The following is a 16,751-nucleotide window of genomic DNA, read 5'->3' as shown; positions in this document are numbered from 1 at the left end:
GCCAGAATGAGAAAGAGTGATTGAGCTCCCTCCCGAAGCCCCCACCGCACCAGACACAGACAATCTGGCAAGGTCAAAGATGGCTAGACTCTGCTTGGTACTTTGGTTATTGAAATTCACTTAACTGAGCCAATGAGAACCCCATCTCAGAAATACGTGCACTAGAACAATGAGAGTGGTGATGCTAGTTCTGGTTCATGGTTATTTTTCTGAATTTCCAATGTATCCTGAAAAGTCTAAACAGGAGGGTAGAGCCGTCTTGAAGGTAGAGTCTTGAAGGTAGAGCCATTAACTAAGTTGGTCTTGAGAACGGACTACATAGATGCTCTTGTCATTTTTACTTTTGAGGTTATTACTTCTACTCTTCCTATGTTTTCTGCCTGTCTGCCCCACAGGCTTACCTGAAGAAATTGTTCCCCACCCATTCTCTGTGTCCTCAGCAGTCACCAAAGGTCAACAACTCTCATAAAAGGGGTTCCCCCATAACTCTGAAGAATGGGATGAGGTCATTTATGAGTCACTTGTTTCTGTTGTCCAAAGGTCCTGTTGATTATACTATTCTGGTTAAGTTGTCCAAAGAATGAGAGGAAAGGCAGGCTAATGGCCCGCTCTTTCAGAAGTGATAGTCTAGTGGAAACAATGTTAAATAAGAAGCAAATAAAACCTGTGTTCTAGCCTCAGCCTTTGGGCAAACTAAATCAGTCTTCCTATTTTTCCCTTTACCACATGTGAAAGGTGTTTTAAGGACAGAAAAACACCAATTTTATCAGCAGTGCTTCAGAAAAAGACTTCCAAACTGAGTAGAAAAAGGAAGTTAAACTAAGATACAAGTGGCAGCCTCTGCCACATACACAAGATATTTCATCCACCCGAGTATCTACTGCATTCTATGGAAGAGAAAAGCAGGACCCAGGGTGATGCACTAATAAGTGGTGATACTAGGGTTTCAAAGCAGATCTTTATTTTACCCCACACCATGGCAATCTCCATCAGTTTCAAATCCAAATTTAGAGATTATTCTTTTTGCTCAGTTATTACCACACTTAATAAATGCCTTTCTTCACGATGAAGACAATACCAAAAGAAATAAGACATCGTGCCTTTGGCCACCTGTTTGGATGTGATTTTTTTCCCAAATTCTTAGGGTTAAAAAAAGCCCACAAAAAGACAGCTCCTCCAAGTGACTGAACAAATGGATTCACTTCAGCAATCACAGCAATTCAGCCCAATCAATCTTCCACCTACACAGACGAACCAACAGCCTTGGCCACGTCTTAAAGGGCCGAAGCAGAGCCTAGGCTCAGGCTTCCTTCTCCAACCAACCTCAGCCCCTCCTTAAAGAGCTGGCACGCCCAAAGCAGCTCCTCCCCCGCAGCTGCTTCCAGGCCTCACTTTGTGCCTCCCAGAGCCTAAGTTTGCACCTTAAACCCCTGTCCCCTCCTCCCTCTTTTCAGAAGCTTCTCTAGGTACCCGCCAAGGCTTCAGGGGGTTACCTGGGAGCGTTGGCCTTCTGAATCCTGTTTTCTCGGTTTGTGACTTTGGCTGTGTGGGGTTAAGTCAAAGACAATCCTTACCGCTTAAGGAGTATTGGGAGTGCCCAGCCAGGGCGGACTAGACTAGACAAATCCATCCATTCTTGCCCTCTTTCACTTCTTCCACCAAGCTCTCTCCTCTCCTCTTGGACCAGCCCTTTAGCAAAGTCATTTTCCATTGAGTTTCATCTGATTCCACATGGTGTTATTAACCTTCCGCTCCCGCCCCCACTGCTAAAACACCAAGTGGGGTGTGTGGGGAGAGCACGGGGACTGGGAGGGGGATAGAATCTAGACGAAAGAGATGGAGTGGGTGGGTACTAGTCCCAGAGTCACTTACCGACCATGTCACTAGCTGAGGACTCCTGAAGTGTCCAGAACTCATGCCGTCCTCCGGGAAGCTCATACTCCTGAGCTGATGGCAAGAGAGCAGTTCCCCTCACACCCGCCCCATTCTGACAACGCGCAGGGCGACGCGCTCTCGTCTGCTCGTTCTTGGCCCCCCACTCCCCTTTTTCTTCGGGCTGGAAAATGAGGAGGGGATCGAAAGGGGAGGGAGTCGATTCAGACCCAGCTGGGCCACTCTCGGAACAAGGGAAACAAAGCTCTCAAGCATCCAACCCAAAAATCAGGGGCCGGCAGAGTAGACTTCCTAAAAAGAATCCTCCCCCTGCAGCTTTTCCTTGGACAAAAATAAAGTGGGTTCGCTGGGCCGAAGTGGCCTGAGCTTAAGATCCTCCGTTCCCCTTTTACCTCCACCAATTCAGTTCCGGCCAAGCCCACTCTCCACCCATCCTCTGAACTCCACACACCCTTTAAAAGGAGAGGGCCGGGGGTGGGGGCTAAGAAAACCAACCCAAACCCCAAAGCACTACTTGAATACAAAGTTGAGGCGGAGAAGAAATCCTTCAAGACAGGAACCCACGAGGATATACCACAAGAGGATCCCTTCACCGCCGCCGTTGCCGCCGCACACCCCAGCGCCTTCCTAAAAAGAAAGAAGGGAGGAGAAAAATGCCGATGATTGGTAGAATCATAGAGAAGAACACCAGCCCCAGGGCAGGGGCTTCAGCGAAAAATGGCAGCAACTCGTGCGGGTCCTCCGGGGCGGGGTTTCTTGGAGGCACCTAGCTGCCCCACTGGGGACCTCGCCCCCCCACGCGGGTCAGAACCTAAAGTGCTCTCTGGGCAACCTGAGTGGGTGGAGTGATTCCGTCTTTCTCTGGCCCTGCTAGGCCCAAAAAAGAGGTGTGACTATCGTGAGGACTCCACCTAGGGTGGAGTTCCTTAAAAAGGACAGGCGGCCGCTAGAGGAGAGTGCAAAGTGGGAGGAGGTGGAGAAGGGTGGGGCTGAGAAGGAGGAGGGAGGGAGGAAGGGGGGGGGGGGGGGGGGCCCTGGGCCGAGAGAGCTGGCCTCGCCCCCGGCGGCCGCCACCCTCAGCCTCCAGCAGCGGCAGGTATAATTCGAATCAATTTCAGTTCCTTATCTGTACCAAAATTAAGGCTTGCAAGCACACTGCTCGGTTACCTATTTACTCCGGTTATGCTAACTCTCCAGGGGAGGGTGAAACGGGTACTGGGATTGGTGCTGGGGGCTGTCTAGGAGGGAAAGGATGGGGAAAGGAGAAAACAAAAAAGCTGGCAACTGGAAGCGATATTTATCCTCCTACCTCTCCATGGTAACACCAGCAAGGACAGCGAGGTCACAGTGTCTTCTCAGGGAGGAAGCTAAAAGGAACGGAGATTGGAGCTGGGTGCATTTTCTAGCAAGAGATAAGCGAAGGAGGTGAGGGCGAAGGAGTAGGTGGGGAAGAAGGAGGAGTTGAAGATGATCTGTGAATACAGCGTGGCCCAGCAGGGAGACTTAAGAAAGGCTTTCTCAGTCTCCCAGATACCAGACCTCTAAGAATAGAGTTCTCAACCCCCTGAGACCGCCTCTCAGCAAGGCATTGGCGAAAATCCCCATAAAGCTGAATCCACAGGATAGGAGCCATGTTTCCAGGATTTCTTTACGCTTGCCTGAAAGTCTCTCTGTAGCTCATTTTAATGGGAGGCCAGGAAGTCACAGGCAACCACAGCCCATTTTCAGTGCCTCTTCCCTACCGCAATTCTTTTAAAGAGGAGGAAAAAGAAGAGAGACGAGAAACAAAGCAGAGAGAGGAACAGCACAGACACAGGAGAAATAACAATATTTGCCATGTATTCAGCACCTAATATGGGCAAGTCCCTGGGCCAGGTGCTTTTACATTCATCATTTCCCCATTTAGTACCAATAACAACCCCGGAAACTAGACATTGTTATATTCTATGCGCCCTTTCTTTAAAAAAATAAGGAAACGGAGGGCCACAGCCCAGTATTTTTGAACACATAGGTCCACTTTCTTAGTTGATATCTCTGCCTGAATGTCTTTAGAGCATCTCATCTACCTTCCTTTCCCCAAAATACTGTTCTTCCTCCTGTAGTTCACCAACTACCTGAATGGCACCACCACACATGCAAGGCAGCACCCTGGAACTCATCTTTTAACCTGCTGTGATCTGGCCTCTGCCTGCCTCTCAAACAGCAGAGATTTTGCTGCTCTCCTGGGCTTTACTTGGATTACAAATCCCTGGGAATTCCAAGCTGTTTCCAATCTCTACCTTGGGTTGCTTTACTTTCTCTGACTGAAATAGACTAAGCTCTCTGCCCACCTTTTTTTCTTGCATGTCCTTCCAATTAATCCGTCCACTTTCTTTCTTTTTCTTTTTCCTTTTTTTTTTGAGACGGAGTTTCGCTCTTGTTACCCAGGCTGGAGTGCAGTGGCGCGATCTCGGCTCACTGAAACCTCGGCCTTCTGGGTTCAAGCAATTCTCCGGCCTCAGCCTCCCGAGTAGCTGGGACTACACGTGTGTACCACCATGCCCAGCTATTTTTTGTATTTTTAGTAGAGACGGGGTTTCACCATGTTGACCAGGATGGTCTCGATCTCATGACCTCTTGATCCACCCGCCTTGGCCTCCCAAAGTTCTGGGATTATAGGCGTCAGCCACTGTGCCCGGCCTTAACCCATCCACTTTCTTGAAAGGACTAACTCAAGGTCATCTCCCCTCCTTAATTTCTTCAGGTAAAACTGACCAATGCTTCCTCTGTCCCCTTCTCTTCCTCAGGGCACAAATTTGTTGGTATAATTGCTTCCCCCTACTAAACTGCAAAGTCCTTGAGCTGAAGCACCAGGTGATTTCATTTCTGTAACTTGGATGCCAGGTTACATTATTATTAACAATAATAATAGTTATTGAGCATTAACTATGTACTACACTCTGTTGTAAGCCTGTTATGTATATTAACTCATTGAATCCTTCTGACAGTCCTATGGGTAGACATTACTGCTATCCCCATTTTACAGATGAGGAAACTTAGTGACAGAGGTTAAATAAATACATATGCATAAATATTTGTTTCATAAAAGAATGTCCCTGTAGTAGGGGTTTCATAAATAACTATCTCACTATATCTCTTCACCACCACCTGCACCCCTGCCAAGCTTACAAGGTAAAATATATTGACATGGAATCATACAGAGAAGTGTACAACTATCTATGCCTTCATTTAAAAAATTTACTTTATCCCTTCGAGGCTTTGTTTCTCAATGTATAAAATTTGGGGAGTATTATTCAACATAGGATTCTCACCACTACAGCCAAGACTATCTTGAGCAATGCTGAAAAGTTTTCTCTTAAATTCAAGTGTGTGAAAGACACTAAACAGTTTATATCAACAATAAATGCATTTTTGTGATGTGTAGATGAAAATGAGTAGATCACTGAAGTAACATGCTGAAAACAGTAGCCACTACCAGCCCTGAATACAGCGGGTATGCCTTAAGGCCATCGCATTATTTGTTTATTCTGAAATAGCTTTTCAAGAAGATCCATTCGTACACAGATAACTGAACAGTTTATATTTTATTAAAAGTCTTTCTTGTTAACAAATTTATTTTAAGCTCTAGTTTTTTGTTTGTTTTAGAAATACTGCCTCAACTTTATTTGTGGGGAAAACGTAGACCTTAGATGGCAAATTCAGTTTTTGAAAAACTTGAAGTTATTGAAACTTGGAGAAACAAACCCAAGATCCTTTGCTATCTGTTCTTCCATCCGTTCAGTCAATAAAATGTACTGACCACCTATGCTTTATCAAGAACAATGCTAGGTGTTGGGGTGAGGGATAGAATGAGAACATCCATTCAATCCAAGAGGCTCCAGAGGAGGGGCCCTCAATTTCACTGTACACACACAGCGTATTAGTTCACATTTCTCTTTCAAGTATGACCTCGGTCTCACTCAAATTAGGACACATAGGTAGTTCACAGGGAACTATGTAACCCATGACCACAGTTAATATCAAAGGCGGGAATTTGCCTTTATATTCTTTTACTCTTGACACATCAAAATAATCAGTATGTGGTTGGTGTTGTCTATGTCACAGGAAAGGGTGTGAGGGAGCAGGTATGGAGAACTAGAAGTTTTGATAAATTTCTCTGTCCTTCTAGGAAGCACTACAGGCTCTCCTTTCTTTAGCTAGCTAGAATAACATGAACCAAATACCAACCTGCGATATTTTCAACTCCTTCCATTCCCACCTTATGCCTGAGGGAAACTGCTTGAATAAGCAGCCTGTGCTTTCCTCTGTGTATCCAAGGATGAGGAGGATAAGACTTAAATTAAGTGGAAAAAAAAAAAAAAAAAAAACCAAAAGGGCCGGGTGTGGTGGCTCACGCCTGTAATCCCAGCACTTTGGGAGGGCGAGGCAGGTGGATCACAAGGAAAGGAGTTCAAGACTCAGCCTGACCAAGATGATGAAACCCCGTCTATATAAGAAAAAAAAAAAAAAAAAGAATTAAATGTGGAACCTAATGAAAAGCAGCTGAGAAAGATGCAGACACTATTCTGAGCACACATATGCTGTTCTTCCCTTCCTGTCTTTCTCCTCTTCATCATACTGCTTCTCCTCCTCCTGAAAGCCTGCTTACAAACTACCAGGGTGGAGCCCAGTCTGAAGGCTGGAGGGAGGGGAGGTGGAAAAGCCTCAGTAAGAGGACTCCACCCTCTCTGTTCCCAGTAGAACAACAACAATAAAAAAAAGAAGGCTTGAGAAGCTGGGGCTGACAGGAAGGTGGGGCAGAATAGGGCAAAGTGAGGAAGGGTGGGTAGATGGGGGGGAGTTAGGGCCTCAGTTGGGTAAAGCTGGCTTGGAGATGGGAGGGAAGTCAAGCAATATATAAACAGAAAAACCTGCATTCATTAAATCACTGTTGTTCATGGAACAACAAAAATGTAGCTAAAACCAGGGCATAGTTCAGACCTATTGGGAACAAAACTGTCCTCCTCACCCACTTTTCTTCTTATTCCACAGCTCCCCAGAGAGCATATTTCTTCTGCGAGCTCAGCTAGAAGAAGACCTTTCGCCCCTCTGCTAATGTTGAACCAGTGTTAAGTTCCTCACATGTCCCAGAGGACAGCGCTAAGGTTACTGCCAGCAAAGGATAAAGATATTTTGGAGAAGGAAATTTAGTTAGCTGAGAGAAGAAACCCTGGGCAAATGCCTTCACATCTCTATACATCAGTTTCCTCACCTATTTTAAAGATATCTTCTTACTTCACAGAATTGTCAAAAAGATTAAATAAGATGCAAAGGTGGCTTTACAGTAAAAATAATGAAGCTTAAGCTTTACGCCCCTTTCCAAGAACTTGGGAGGGATCAAACATTGTGTTTTTCTTAAAGAGTGTCCCCAAAGTGGCACAAGCTTCCAGCCCCACAAAACCTAGATTGGCCCACGATGAGATTACAGCCTACAAAGTACAGTGCCTGGCACACAAAAAAAGCTCTCAACAAAGCTTAACTAATATTCATAGCGATGGCAACTGTGAAAACTACCAGCTTTAGGTTGAGTCTCTTTCTGGTCATAGATATTGAGAACATGCCCCCATGTTCTCCACAACCCTTGCCGCTATATATATAAATAAACTAGTTTATAAAGATCAGCAACTAAACTGCTTGCTTGAGACTTTCAAAGGTATGATTAAATTTGGTTTAGGAATGGCCAATGGGCCAGAAACATGTGGCCAGGGTTTGAAATTCTCCTGGCACAGCACCATCCCAGACAAGCTCTAGCAGGCCTGCTGAGTCCTATAAATTTAGCTGTGCCTCAGGCTGCTATCTTTATGAGCAAGGAGCTTGACTAGGTAGGGAACTGCGTGTGTGTTTGTGTGTGTGTGTGCTGGGGCTAGGGGGTTGAGTATGCATGGATTTTTCACTCCATTTTAGACCCTAGATACTACCACACCCATAAATTGGAGGAGGGAAGAGGGAAGAGACTTTATAATCAACAGCCAAGTCAAACCAGAAAAACTGCACCTGCAGAAAAAGGATAACATCCTTGGCCTTGTCCCCAAAGTGTATATTCCTGAGTCAGAGAAAGAGCCCTTTTTTTGAGATGGAGTCTCACTCTGTTATCCAGGCTGGAGTGCAGGGATGCGATCTTGGCTTACTGCAACCTCTGCCTCCCAGGTTCAAGCGATTCTCCTGCTGCAGCCTCCTGAGGAGCTGGGATTACAGGCACGCACCACCACGCTGGGCTAATTTTTGTATTTTTAGTAGAGACCGGATTTCATCATGTTGGTCAGGCTGGTCGTGAACTCCTGACCTTGTGATCTGCCCACCTTGGCCTCCCAAAGTGCTGGGATTACAGGTGTGAGCCACAAAGGCCAGCCAGGAAAGAGCCTATTGTATAAACAAGAGAACGACTTGCAGGCCGGGCTTGGTTGCTCATGCCTGTAATCCCAGCACTTTGGGAGGCCAAAGAGAGCGACTCACGAGGTCAGGAATTCGAGACCAGCTTGATCAACATGATGAAACCCGTTCTCTACTAAAAATACAAAAATTACCAGGGCGTGGTGGTTCACACAAGCCTATAGTCCCAGCTACTCATGAGGCTGAGGCAGGAGAATCGCTTGAACTCAGGAGGCAAAGGTTGCAGTGAGCCAAGATCGCACCGCTGCACTCCAGCCTGGGCTCCAGCCTGGGCGACAGAGCAATACTCCGTCAAAAAAAAAAAAAAAAAATACTTGCATTACTGCTTTAATATTCAACAAATAAATGTATGAGATTGTCTAAGGAAATGTATAAATAGAACAGGAACTTCTTTATCACTGAGCTAATCCAGAGAGGCGCCAGGGCCCTGAAGGCCCCCAAAGGCAGGCTCATGCTTATCGTCCTTGTGTTACTTACCACAAGCAGTACTCACTTCCCCAACAGAGGGGTGGTATCCATCTTTCACTGTCCCCTAAACCAACAGGAGATTGGCCTTCACCCTTCTTCCCATTGCAGTCTTATCACTTCCCTCAGAAAGTAAAAGGGAGAGAAGAAAGTGGGTGGGGAGTATGTCTTTGGTGCTTTCTTAAAACCTTTCTGCCAATACACCTATTGAAGTAGTGCAGCCTTATTTTTCATTTCCTCTGTGTTTTGTTTGCCCAAATGGCCTTGCATTGTGGTAGTCCTTTTCCCTCAAGTCAATACCACAAATATAGTTTGAGCAGTTTACCCTGGAGCCACTATAACAGGATATTCACTTCTCAAGTCAGGCCAGCAGTGAATTTAAAAGAGTAAGCCAGGCAGGCTAGCTGTAGCAGTTTACTTCCTAAGGTGAGATAAACTATTTTATTCAAGATGAGAGTCTAGTTAGTATGTCATAGAGATAGAGGCAATGATACCTGTTTACATGATATAAACACACAACTAAATGACCAGGACTGTGTGAACAAGTGAGGAGAATATACAAAAATATACTGAAAATAAAACAATGGACATACATAAACTAGCAAGATTTATTCACCCAATCACAGAATGTTGGTGCAAGAAGCACCCAAAAACGTTGTTTCATCCAGTGGCATTCATACCATGTGATTCAGGTGGCACATAGATAAATATTTTCTAATAGTGCATATTTATTTGTATGGTTACCTTCTATTTATGGAATGTAAAACTTGCTTTCCATTTATGGTAATGCTATTTGTGATGAAATTTATTTCAGTAATACATGTCAGTTCATTTAAAGAAGCATATTAAGTAAATAACGATGTAGGTAGGACTCAGATATGGTCTAAATCATGAAGTTTAAACATAAATAACTGAACTTTAGCAACCCATGACTGAATCTAATTCTATTCCCAATTCAGGAGTTCCTTTATTTAGACACCTTGGTCTAGAGGAGAGTCTTACCTAGAAATCAATAAATATGAAGCAAGCTTGCCTCCTCCTCCTGTGCCTATGGCAGAATTGTTAACAGAACGTGGTATTTTTTCCCTAAGCCTAGGTGAAGCCTTCTACTCTTCTTCCTTGAATCTTCAGTTTGGGCTAAGGGGTCCTCTTCTGACTCTTATAGCACTCTGACGTATTTCTCACAGAGGGGTCACTGCAATATATTATACCTCTCTTTTTATGTGGCAGTCTTATCCATTAGAGATATGTCTTTTTATGTGGCAGTCCACATAAAAAGAGATAGTCTAATGGATAAGACTGCCACATAAAAAGAGATAAAGATGATTGAACTACTATTAGGCTCCTGGCCTCACGGAGCTGACTCAAGGACTGTCAGCTCCGTGAGGCCAGGAGTCTAATAAGTAGTTCAATCATCTTTATGCTTTCAGCTCTGAGCACAGTGCCTGTCATATGACAAGTAATAAAAGTTTGTAGAATGGAATAATTTAGAGCTACAAATGCCTGGGTGTGAATACTGACTTCGCCACTTACTCACTGTGTGACCTTGGACAGGTTACTTAACCTATCTGGGCCTTGGCTTCCTCCTTTGTAAAGTGAGGATAATGATAGTACTTACCACATAGGATATTGAAAGATTTATGTAACTTAATACATGTACATATAACATGCTTGGAGGAGTACTTGCCACAGAGTAAGCACTATATATATTTTTGCTATTATTATGTTGAACTGAAACATGCCTTGTTGATATTTCCACCTATTGGTCCTGGGACTCATCCTTGGAGAACCATAGAGCAAGTCTATTCCTTCCATGTCAGGATCCCTCAAAGGTCTCACCTTCTGTCCTCTCGCATAAACCTCCCTGATTATGTAATCTATCTCTTGTGGAACATAGTTTTCATACCCCCTTACCACCTATTAATTGGTTGATTAGAGCAAAATAATAAAGACTGCTAGGCCAGGGATGGCATCTCACAGAGACCAAGGTGCCATATAGTTTTACCATATAGTTTGCCAGGTAAACAAGTGCAAGGATGAGAATAAATGTCTCTATTACCAGAAAACCAGAGATGGAAACAAAGGATGGTCACCCCAGATTTAAATACAATAATGAAAAAAATTGAAAAGATCTAAATGTTTAACAATAAGATATTGGGTAACTAAATTACAGTACACCCATATGATTGACACACTGCTAGGATCTAAGTATATGTGTACCCTTCAAATTCATATGTTGAAATCTTCACTCCCAAGTGTTGGTATTACGAGGTAGGGCCTTTTGGAAGGTGATTGGTCATAGGTCTCCACCTGCAAAGATGGGAATAGTGTCCTTATAAAAGGGCTTCAAGGAGCGAACTCATCCCTTTTTACCCATCTGTCTCTTCCTACATGTGAGGAGGCAGTGTTCATCCCCTCTGGAGGATGCAGCAACAAATCACCATCTTGGAAACAGAGAGCAAGCCCTCACCAGACACCAAATCTGCTGGCACATTGATTTTGGACCTTCCCACCTCCAGAACTGTGATAAATAAAATTCTATTATTTATAAATTACCAGGTCTGGGGTATTTTTTTTAATAGCAGCAGGAACAGAGTAAAACATATACATTATATAGCCATTAAAATTTAAATTTTTCAAGAATTCTCAATCACTACAGAAAATATTTGTATAATAATAAGTGTAAAAACAGGACATAGAAGTATAGTTACACTATCATTTACATTTTGCTAGACATAAACACATGCCATTCATCTTTGCCACAGAAACAAACACAGTTTAGGATTAAAACAAAGGACAGCTAGCAGGATTACAAGAAAATTTTATCTTAAGGCCGGATGCAGTGTCTCACGCCTGTAATCCCAGCACTTTGGGAGGCCCAGACGGGTGGATTACCCGAGGTCGGGAGTTCGAGACCAGTCTGACCAACATGGTGAAACCCTGTCTCTATTTAAAACTAACTAAATAAATAAAAAGAAAAGAAAAAAAAAGAAAATTTTATCTTATTTAAAAATTTTTCTATAAAGATCATGTATTGCTTCGATAATACAAAGGATCTAGTTGGACATAGGACTATAGTTGTAGAAATCTGAAGGATTATGGTGGTTTTTATTTCCTTTATTACGCTGCTTTGTTTTTCAAATTTTATACTACGGATTTGTAGTATTTATATAATTGGATAAAACAAGATGAACTGTTTGTAAAGCAACATCTTATCATAATTTTCATTTACCTGGGTCATATCAGCTTTAGGAAAGAATACTCAGGAGCAGGAGTATGTAACACTAGTAACAAGACCCACCATAGCATTTCTTACCTACACTATCAAAATGACCTCCTAATTAGTCTCCCTAACCATTTCTGCCCTCATGCACTGCAGCTAAAATGTATCATTCCAAAATCAGAAATTTCTTTTTTTATTTTTCTTTTTAATTTAGGGCTGACTACAGCAAAAAATCAGAAATTTCTCAAAGGTATCTCATTGCCCTCAAGATAAAAACTAAGCCAGTTTGCTGAGAGTGAGAACACATGGACACAGGGAGGGGAGCACTACACACTGGGGTCAGTTGGGGGGAAATAGGGGAGGGACGATGGGGGGTGGGGAGCTGGGGAGAGGGAGAGATAGCAGGGGGAGAGATGCCAGATGCAGGTGATGGGGAGGAAGGCAGCAAATCACACTGCCACATGTGTACCTATGCAACAATCTTGCATGTTCTTCACATGTACCCCAAAACCTAAAACGCAATAAAATAAATGGGAAAAAAAAAAAAAAAAACAAAAAACCTAAGCCAGAAGCCATGGCTTACTCCTATAATCCCAGCACTTAGGGAGGCAGAGGCAGGAGGATAGCTTGAGCCCAGGAGTTGAAGACCTGCCTGGACAATATAGTGAGAATGTGTTCTCCACAAAAAGGAAAAAAAAAAGACAAAAACATAAACAAGTGTTAGATAAAAAGTAAAATCTCTTAATGTAATCTACCAAAAAAAAAAAAAAAAAAAAAAAAAACAAAAAAAATTGAAAAAAAAAAAAAAAATCTCATCTTTAAAATCCCAAAAAAAAAAAAAAAAAAAAAAAAAGCCTTCGGAAATAGCTTATGACTGTCTCCCTAGCCTCATCTCCCCAACCAGGATTTATCTGTCACTTGCTCAAGACAATGCTGTGCAAGGCAAAGTATACAAATCCTGGCTACATCTTTCTCTCTGCTTAGACCTTTGGCTTAGCAACAATAATCACAATTTGTAATTAGGTATGTTATGTATTTGTGTAATTATTTTTTCTATACCTATCTCTCTCACTTGAATCTTTATTGTGAAAGAAGAATCTAGAGCCGGGCGCGGTGGCTCAAGCCTGTAATCCCAGCACTTTGGGAGGCCGAGGCGGGTGGATCACGAGGTCAAGAGATCGAGACCATCCTGGTCAACATGGTGAAACCCCGTCTCTACTAAAAATACAAAAAATTAGCTGGGCATGGTGGCGTGTGCCTATAATCCCAGCTACTCAGGAGGTTGAGGCAGGAGAATTGCCTGAGTCCAGGAGGCGGAGGTTGCGGTGAGCCGAGATCGTGCCACTGCACTCCAGCCTGGGTAACAAGAGTGAAACTCTGTCTCAAAAAAAAAAAAAAAAAAAGAAGAAGAATCTAGGTCAACTTTCCTCACAAATGTGATCCATTGTTTGAAAGAGAGTAGTTGCTCAATAAATATTTACTAAATTCACTGTCTGGCTGACTAAGTGATATCCTCATTTGCTTTTTAATGCAGTGTTCATCTTTGACTTCTCTGATCTACAAAACTCCTGAATGTGCTGGGATGGCAAGGGGCCACAGTCTTGAGGATAGGCTAGGTTGTAGTAAGTTATTTTTTCCTACTAATGATAATTGGAGTTAGAGTTTGAGGCTGAAATTAGTCTACATTTCTGTAATAATAACTAACATGAATAGTGTGCTTGCTATGTGACAGTCATTGTTCTAGGGGCTTTACATGTAGTTAGCTATTTAATTCCTACAAGTACCATTATCCCGATTTTACAGAGGAGAAAATTGCAGCAGAGAGAAGTTAAGTGAGTTTGCCAAGATCACATAACAAATCACTCCTTTCAGTTGTTTTGACTGTAGCTGGATCCAAAGAACATAGACCGTAGGACATGCCATGAATCCTCAGAAATGAGCCCTAGAGGTCTGGATAAGGAGCTATTATAAACTTGTACAAGTTTTGGCAAATGACGATGTTTTTTGCATGTTCATATCTGTCCTTGGCCACACTGTGTTTTAATAAGGCCAGGAGAGGCACCTCTAGTCATGACCCAAGTAGGAATAAAATAGGAGGCACTTTTCCATGGTGACTAAAAACACCATTTACTGTAGAATTATTTTCTAATTTAAAGTTTGCTTCAGAACTAGCTCTGACAATTTCAGCCAGTATTATTTTTCCCATTTTAGAGCTCCAGAAATGCACAAATTTGTTTTTCTGTGAAATAATCAATATGGCTTACTATGCTTATGTGCAAGTAAGTAAGTATAATTTAACTTAAATTGTTTTGCCAAGAATACAAATTAGTATATTAAAAATGGAAACCCAAAATGTTAGATCCTTTATTCAGATAATTATATAAACTATGACAAAGCACAGAACAAAAACATAAGAGTATTGTATAATACACATTTGTCAGAGAAACATGAACACATTTGATAAAATAAAAGGCACATGTGAATAATAGCACATTTTTTTGTGTGAAAAATAAGTGCCTCTCACTGATTTAAGATTCTATGACAGCACTTAAAACTTCAGTATCTGGGCTAGGCACAGTGGCTCATGCCTATAATCCCAGCACTTTGGGAGGCCAAGACAGGCAGATCACTTGAGATCAAGAGATCGAGACCAGCCTAGCCAACATGGTGAAACCCCATCTCTACTAAAAATACAAAAAAATAAATAAATTAGCTGGGCGTGGTGGTGTATGCCTGTAGTCCCAACTACTCGGGAGGCTGAGGCAGGATAATCGCTTGAACTAGGGAGGTGGAGATTGCAGTGGGCAGAGATCAAGCCATTGCCTGGGCAACATAATGAGATTCTGTCTCAAAAACAAAACAAAAAGAAAAAGAAAAACAAAAACACGAAAAAAAAAAACCACCTCGGTATCTTATGGTTCTCACACTGTAGCACGCATCAGAATCCCTGGGAGTTCTTAATAAAACACAGATTGCAGGGTCCCACCTCCAGAGTTTCTGATAGAGTAGGTCATGGGTAGAACCCAATAATTTACATTTGTAACAAATTCCCAGGTGATGCTGATGTTGCTATTCTGGGGACTAATAGTTAAGATCGCTATTCTTGGAGTACTAATGGCCTGGATCTTGTTCTTTAGGGAATAAGACCATATATCCTGTTATTCTATTATTGCTCTACAGGTGTTGTAAACAGACAACTGATCCACAGGAAGCACATTTTGTGGATCTTTAGAACAAAGAATATTTTCTATCTTTAATTCTTTCTTTTTAAATTTCCATTTTACGAAAGCATCTAATAATAACAGCTACCAAATTAGCACTATTTATACATTACTTCATTTACTCCTCAGTACAACGTTGAGATTCCCATTTTACCCTGAGGAAGTAGGGACCGAGTTATCCCTGTTTTATTGCCAAGTACATACCAGATTGTAATCTCTACTGCCCCCCAATGTGTAGAGTTGTCTCAACCTCTCAACCTCTCACCAGTGTATTTTTTTGTTTGTTTTTTGTTATTGTTGTTGTTTCTTTGTTTCTTCTTTGAGACGGAGTCTGACTCTGTCGTCATCCAGGCTGGAGTGCAGTGCCAGGATCTCGGCTCAGTGCAACCTCCACCTCCTGGGTTCAACCGATTCTCCTGTCTCAGCCTTCCCAGTAGCTGCGATTACAGACACGTACCACCAGCTAATTTTTGTATTCTTTCACCACATTTGAATTGAGGTGGGGGGGCAAGATGGGAAAAAGTCGGAGAAGGTGAGGACCCTGGGGAGAGGTTGGAGGTCAATAGGCATCCTCAGCACTGGTCCCTATCTGAATATTTCTGGACACTAGCCTCATGATAGCTAAGAAGCACCTTTATTTTATTTTTCCATTTATGGAGGTTATTTTTAGTATAGGTCAAGAAGCAAGCCTGGCACTTTCACAATGGCCCATTCCCAGTTGCTAATATTTAGGGTTCAGAACTTCTTCATTTTAATAATCTCTATATCCGCATAGACCCCCACTGCTGGAGATGCTGTCATAACTTGCCACTAATCATCTGTGTTTAATGATACTCCATTCCTCAGGGAGGCCTAAGAAGAGATTTCTTTCATGGACTATCACAGATGGGTCCCGAAAATTACTTGGTCGAGTCCTCACATTCCCAAAAGATACTAAATTTAAACTTCTGCCTTTATTGCCAAATCACAACATTGAAAGAATTTTTGTTTCTTTCTTTTTGAAAGAACATTTCATCATACAAATTCAAACATGGAGCCTATGATTGGACTACACCTTCTATAGCACACTATGATATTTATATTTATATATAAGAATATTTTTATCATCTTGTAAATAGCATTCTATTGTGTGTGCTTCTTAAAATGTGTTGTTTTGTTTAATGTAAATATTTAAAATACGCCATAATTTTGAAGGACACTATTTTTGATATTTCATTTAAAAAAATATTATGAGAATCAGGCCAGGCGCGGTGGCTCACGCCTGTAATTCCAGACTTTGGGTGGTTGAGGTGGGCAGATCACGAGGTCAAGAGATCGAGACCTTCCTGGCCAACATAGTGAAACCCCGTCTCTACTAAAATATAAAAATTAGCTGGGCGTGGTGGTGCTTGTTTGTAGTCCCTGCTACTCGGGAGGCTGAGGCAGGAGAATTGCTTGAACCCAGGAGGTGGGGGTTGCAGTGAGCCGAGATCGTGCCACCGCACTCCAGCCTGGTGCCTGGCGACAGAGCAAGACTCCAT

The 16,751-nt window shown here is 42.6% G+C and overlaps 1 protein-coding gene across 4 annotated transcripts in view; it reads right to left on the bottom strand.

The window, feature by feature from the left end:
• The window catches only part of KLF8 (Kruppel like factor 8), a 66,012-nt gene extending 62,602 nt beyond the window's left edge, over positions 1 to 3,410 (bottom strand). The window contains exons 1-3 of one of the 4 annotated variants that reach the window (XM_032266090.1): positions 3,203 to 3,410; positions 2,468 to 2,520; positions 1,873 to 2,056 (exon numbers count right to left, since the gene is read on the bottom strand). In XM_032266090.1, coding sequence (XP_032121981.1) covers positions 1,873 to 1,879 — 7 coding nt within the window. In that variant the 5' untranslated portion in view covers positions 1,880 to 2,056; positions 2,468 to 2,520; positions 3,203 to 3,410. Of the gene's footprint in view, positions 1 to 1,872; positions 2,871 to 3,202 lie in introns of those variants that run through there. The other 3 variants (XM_032266088.1, XM_032266089.1, XM_032266091.1) reach the window with 3 other exon arrangements.
• Between the last annotated feature and the right edge of the window lie 13,341 nt (positions 3,411 to 16,751).

Source organism: Sapajus apella, unplaced genomic scaffold (assembly GCF_009761245.1).
Source record: "Sapajus apella isolate SASKATOON/1434 unplaced genomic scaffold, GSC_monkey_1.0 scaffold154, whole genome shotgun sequence".
NCBI lineage: Eukaryota > Metazoa > Chordata > Mammalia > Primates > Cebidae > Sapajus > Sapajus apella.
The sequence above is the reverse complement of the archived record's forward strand: the minus strand, read 5'-3'. Positions and strand labels throughout refer to the sequence as shown.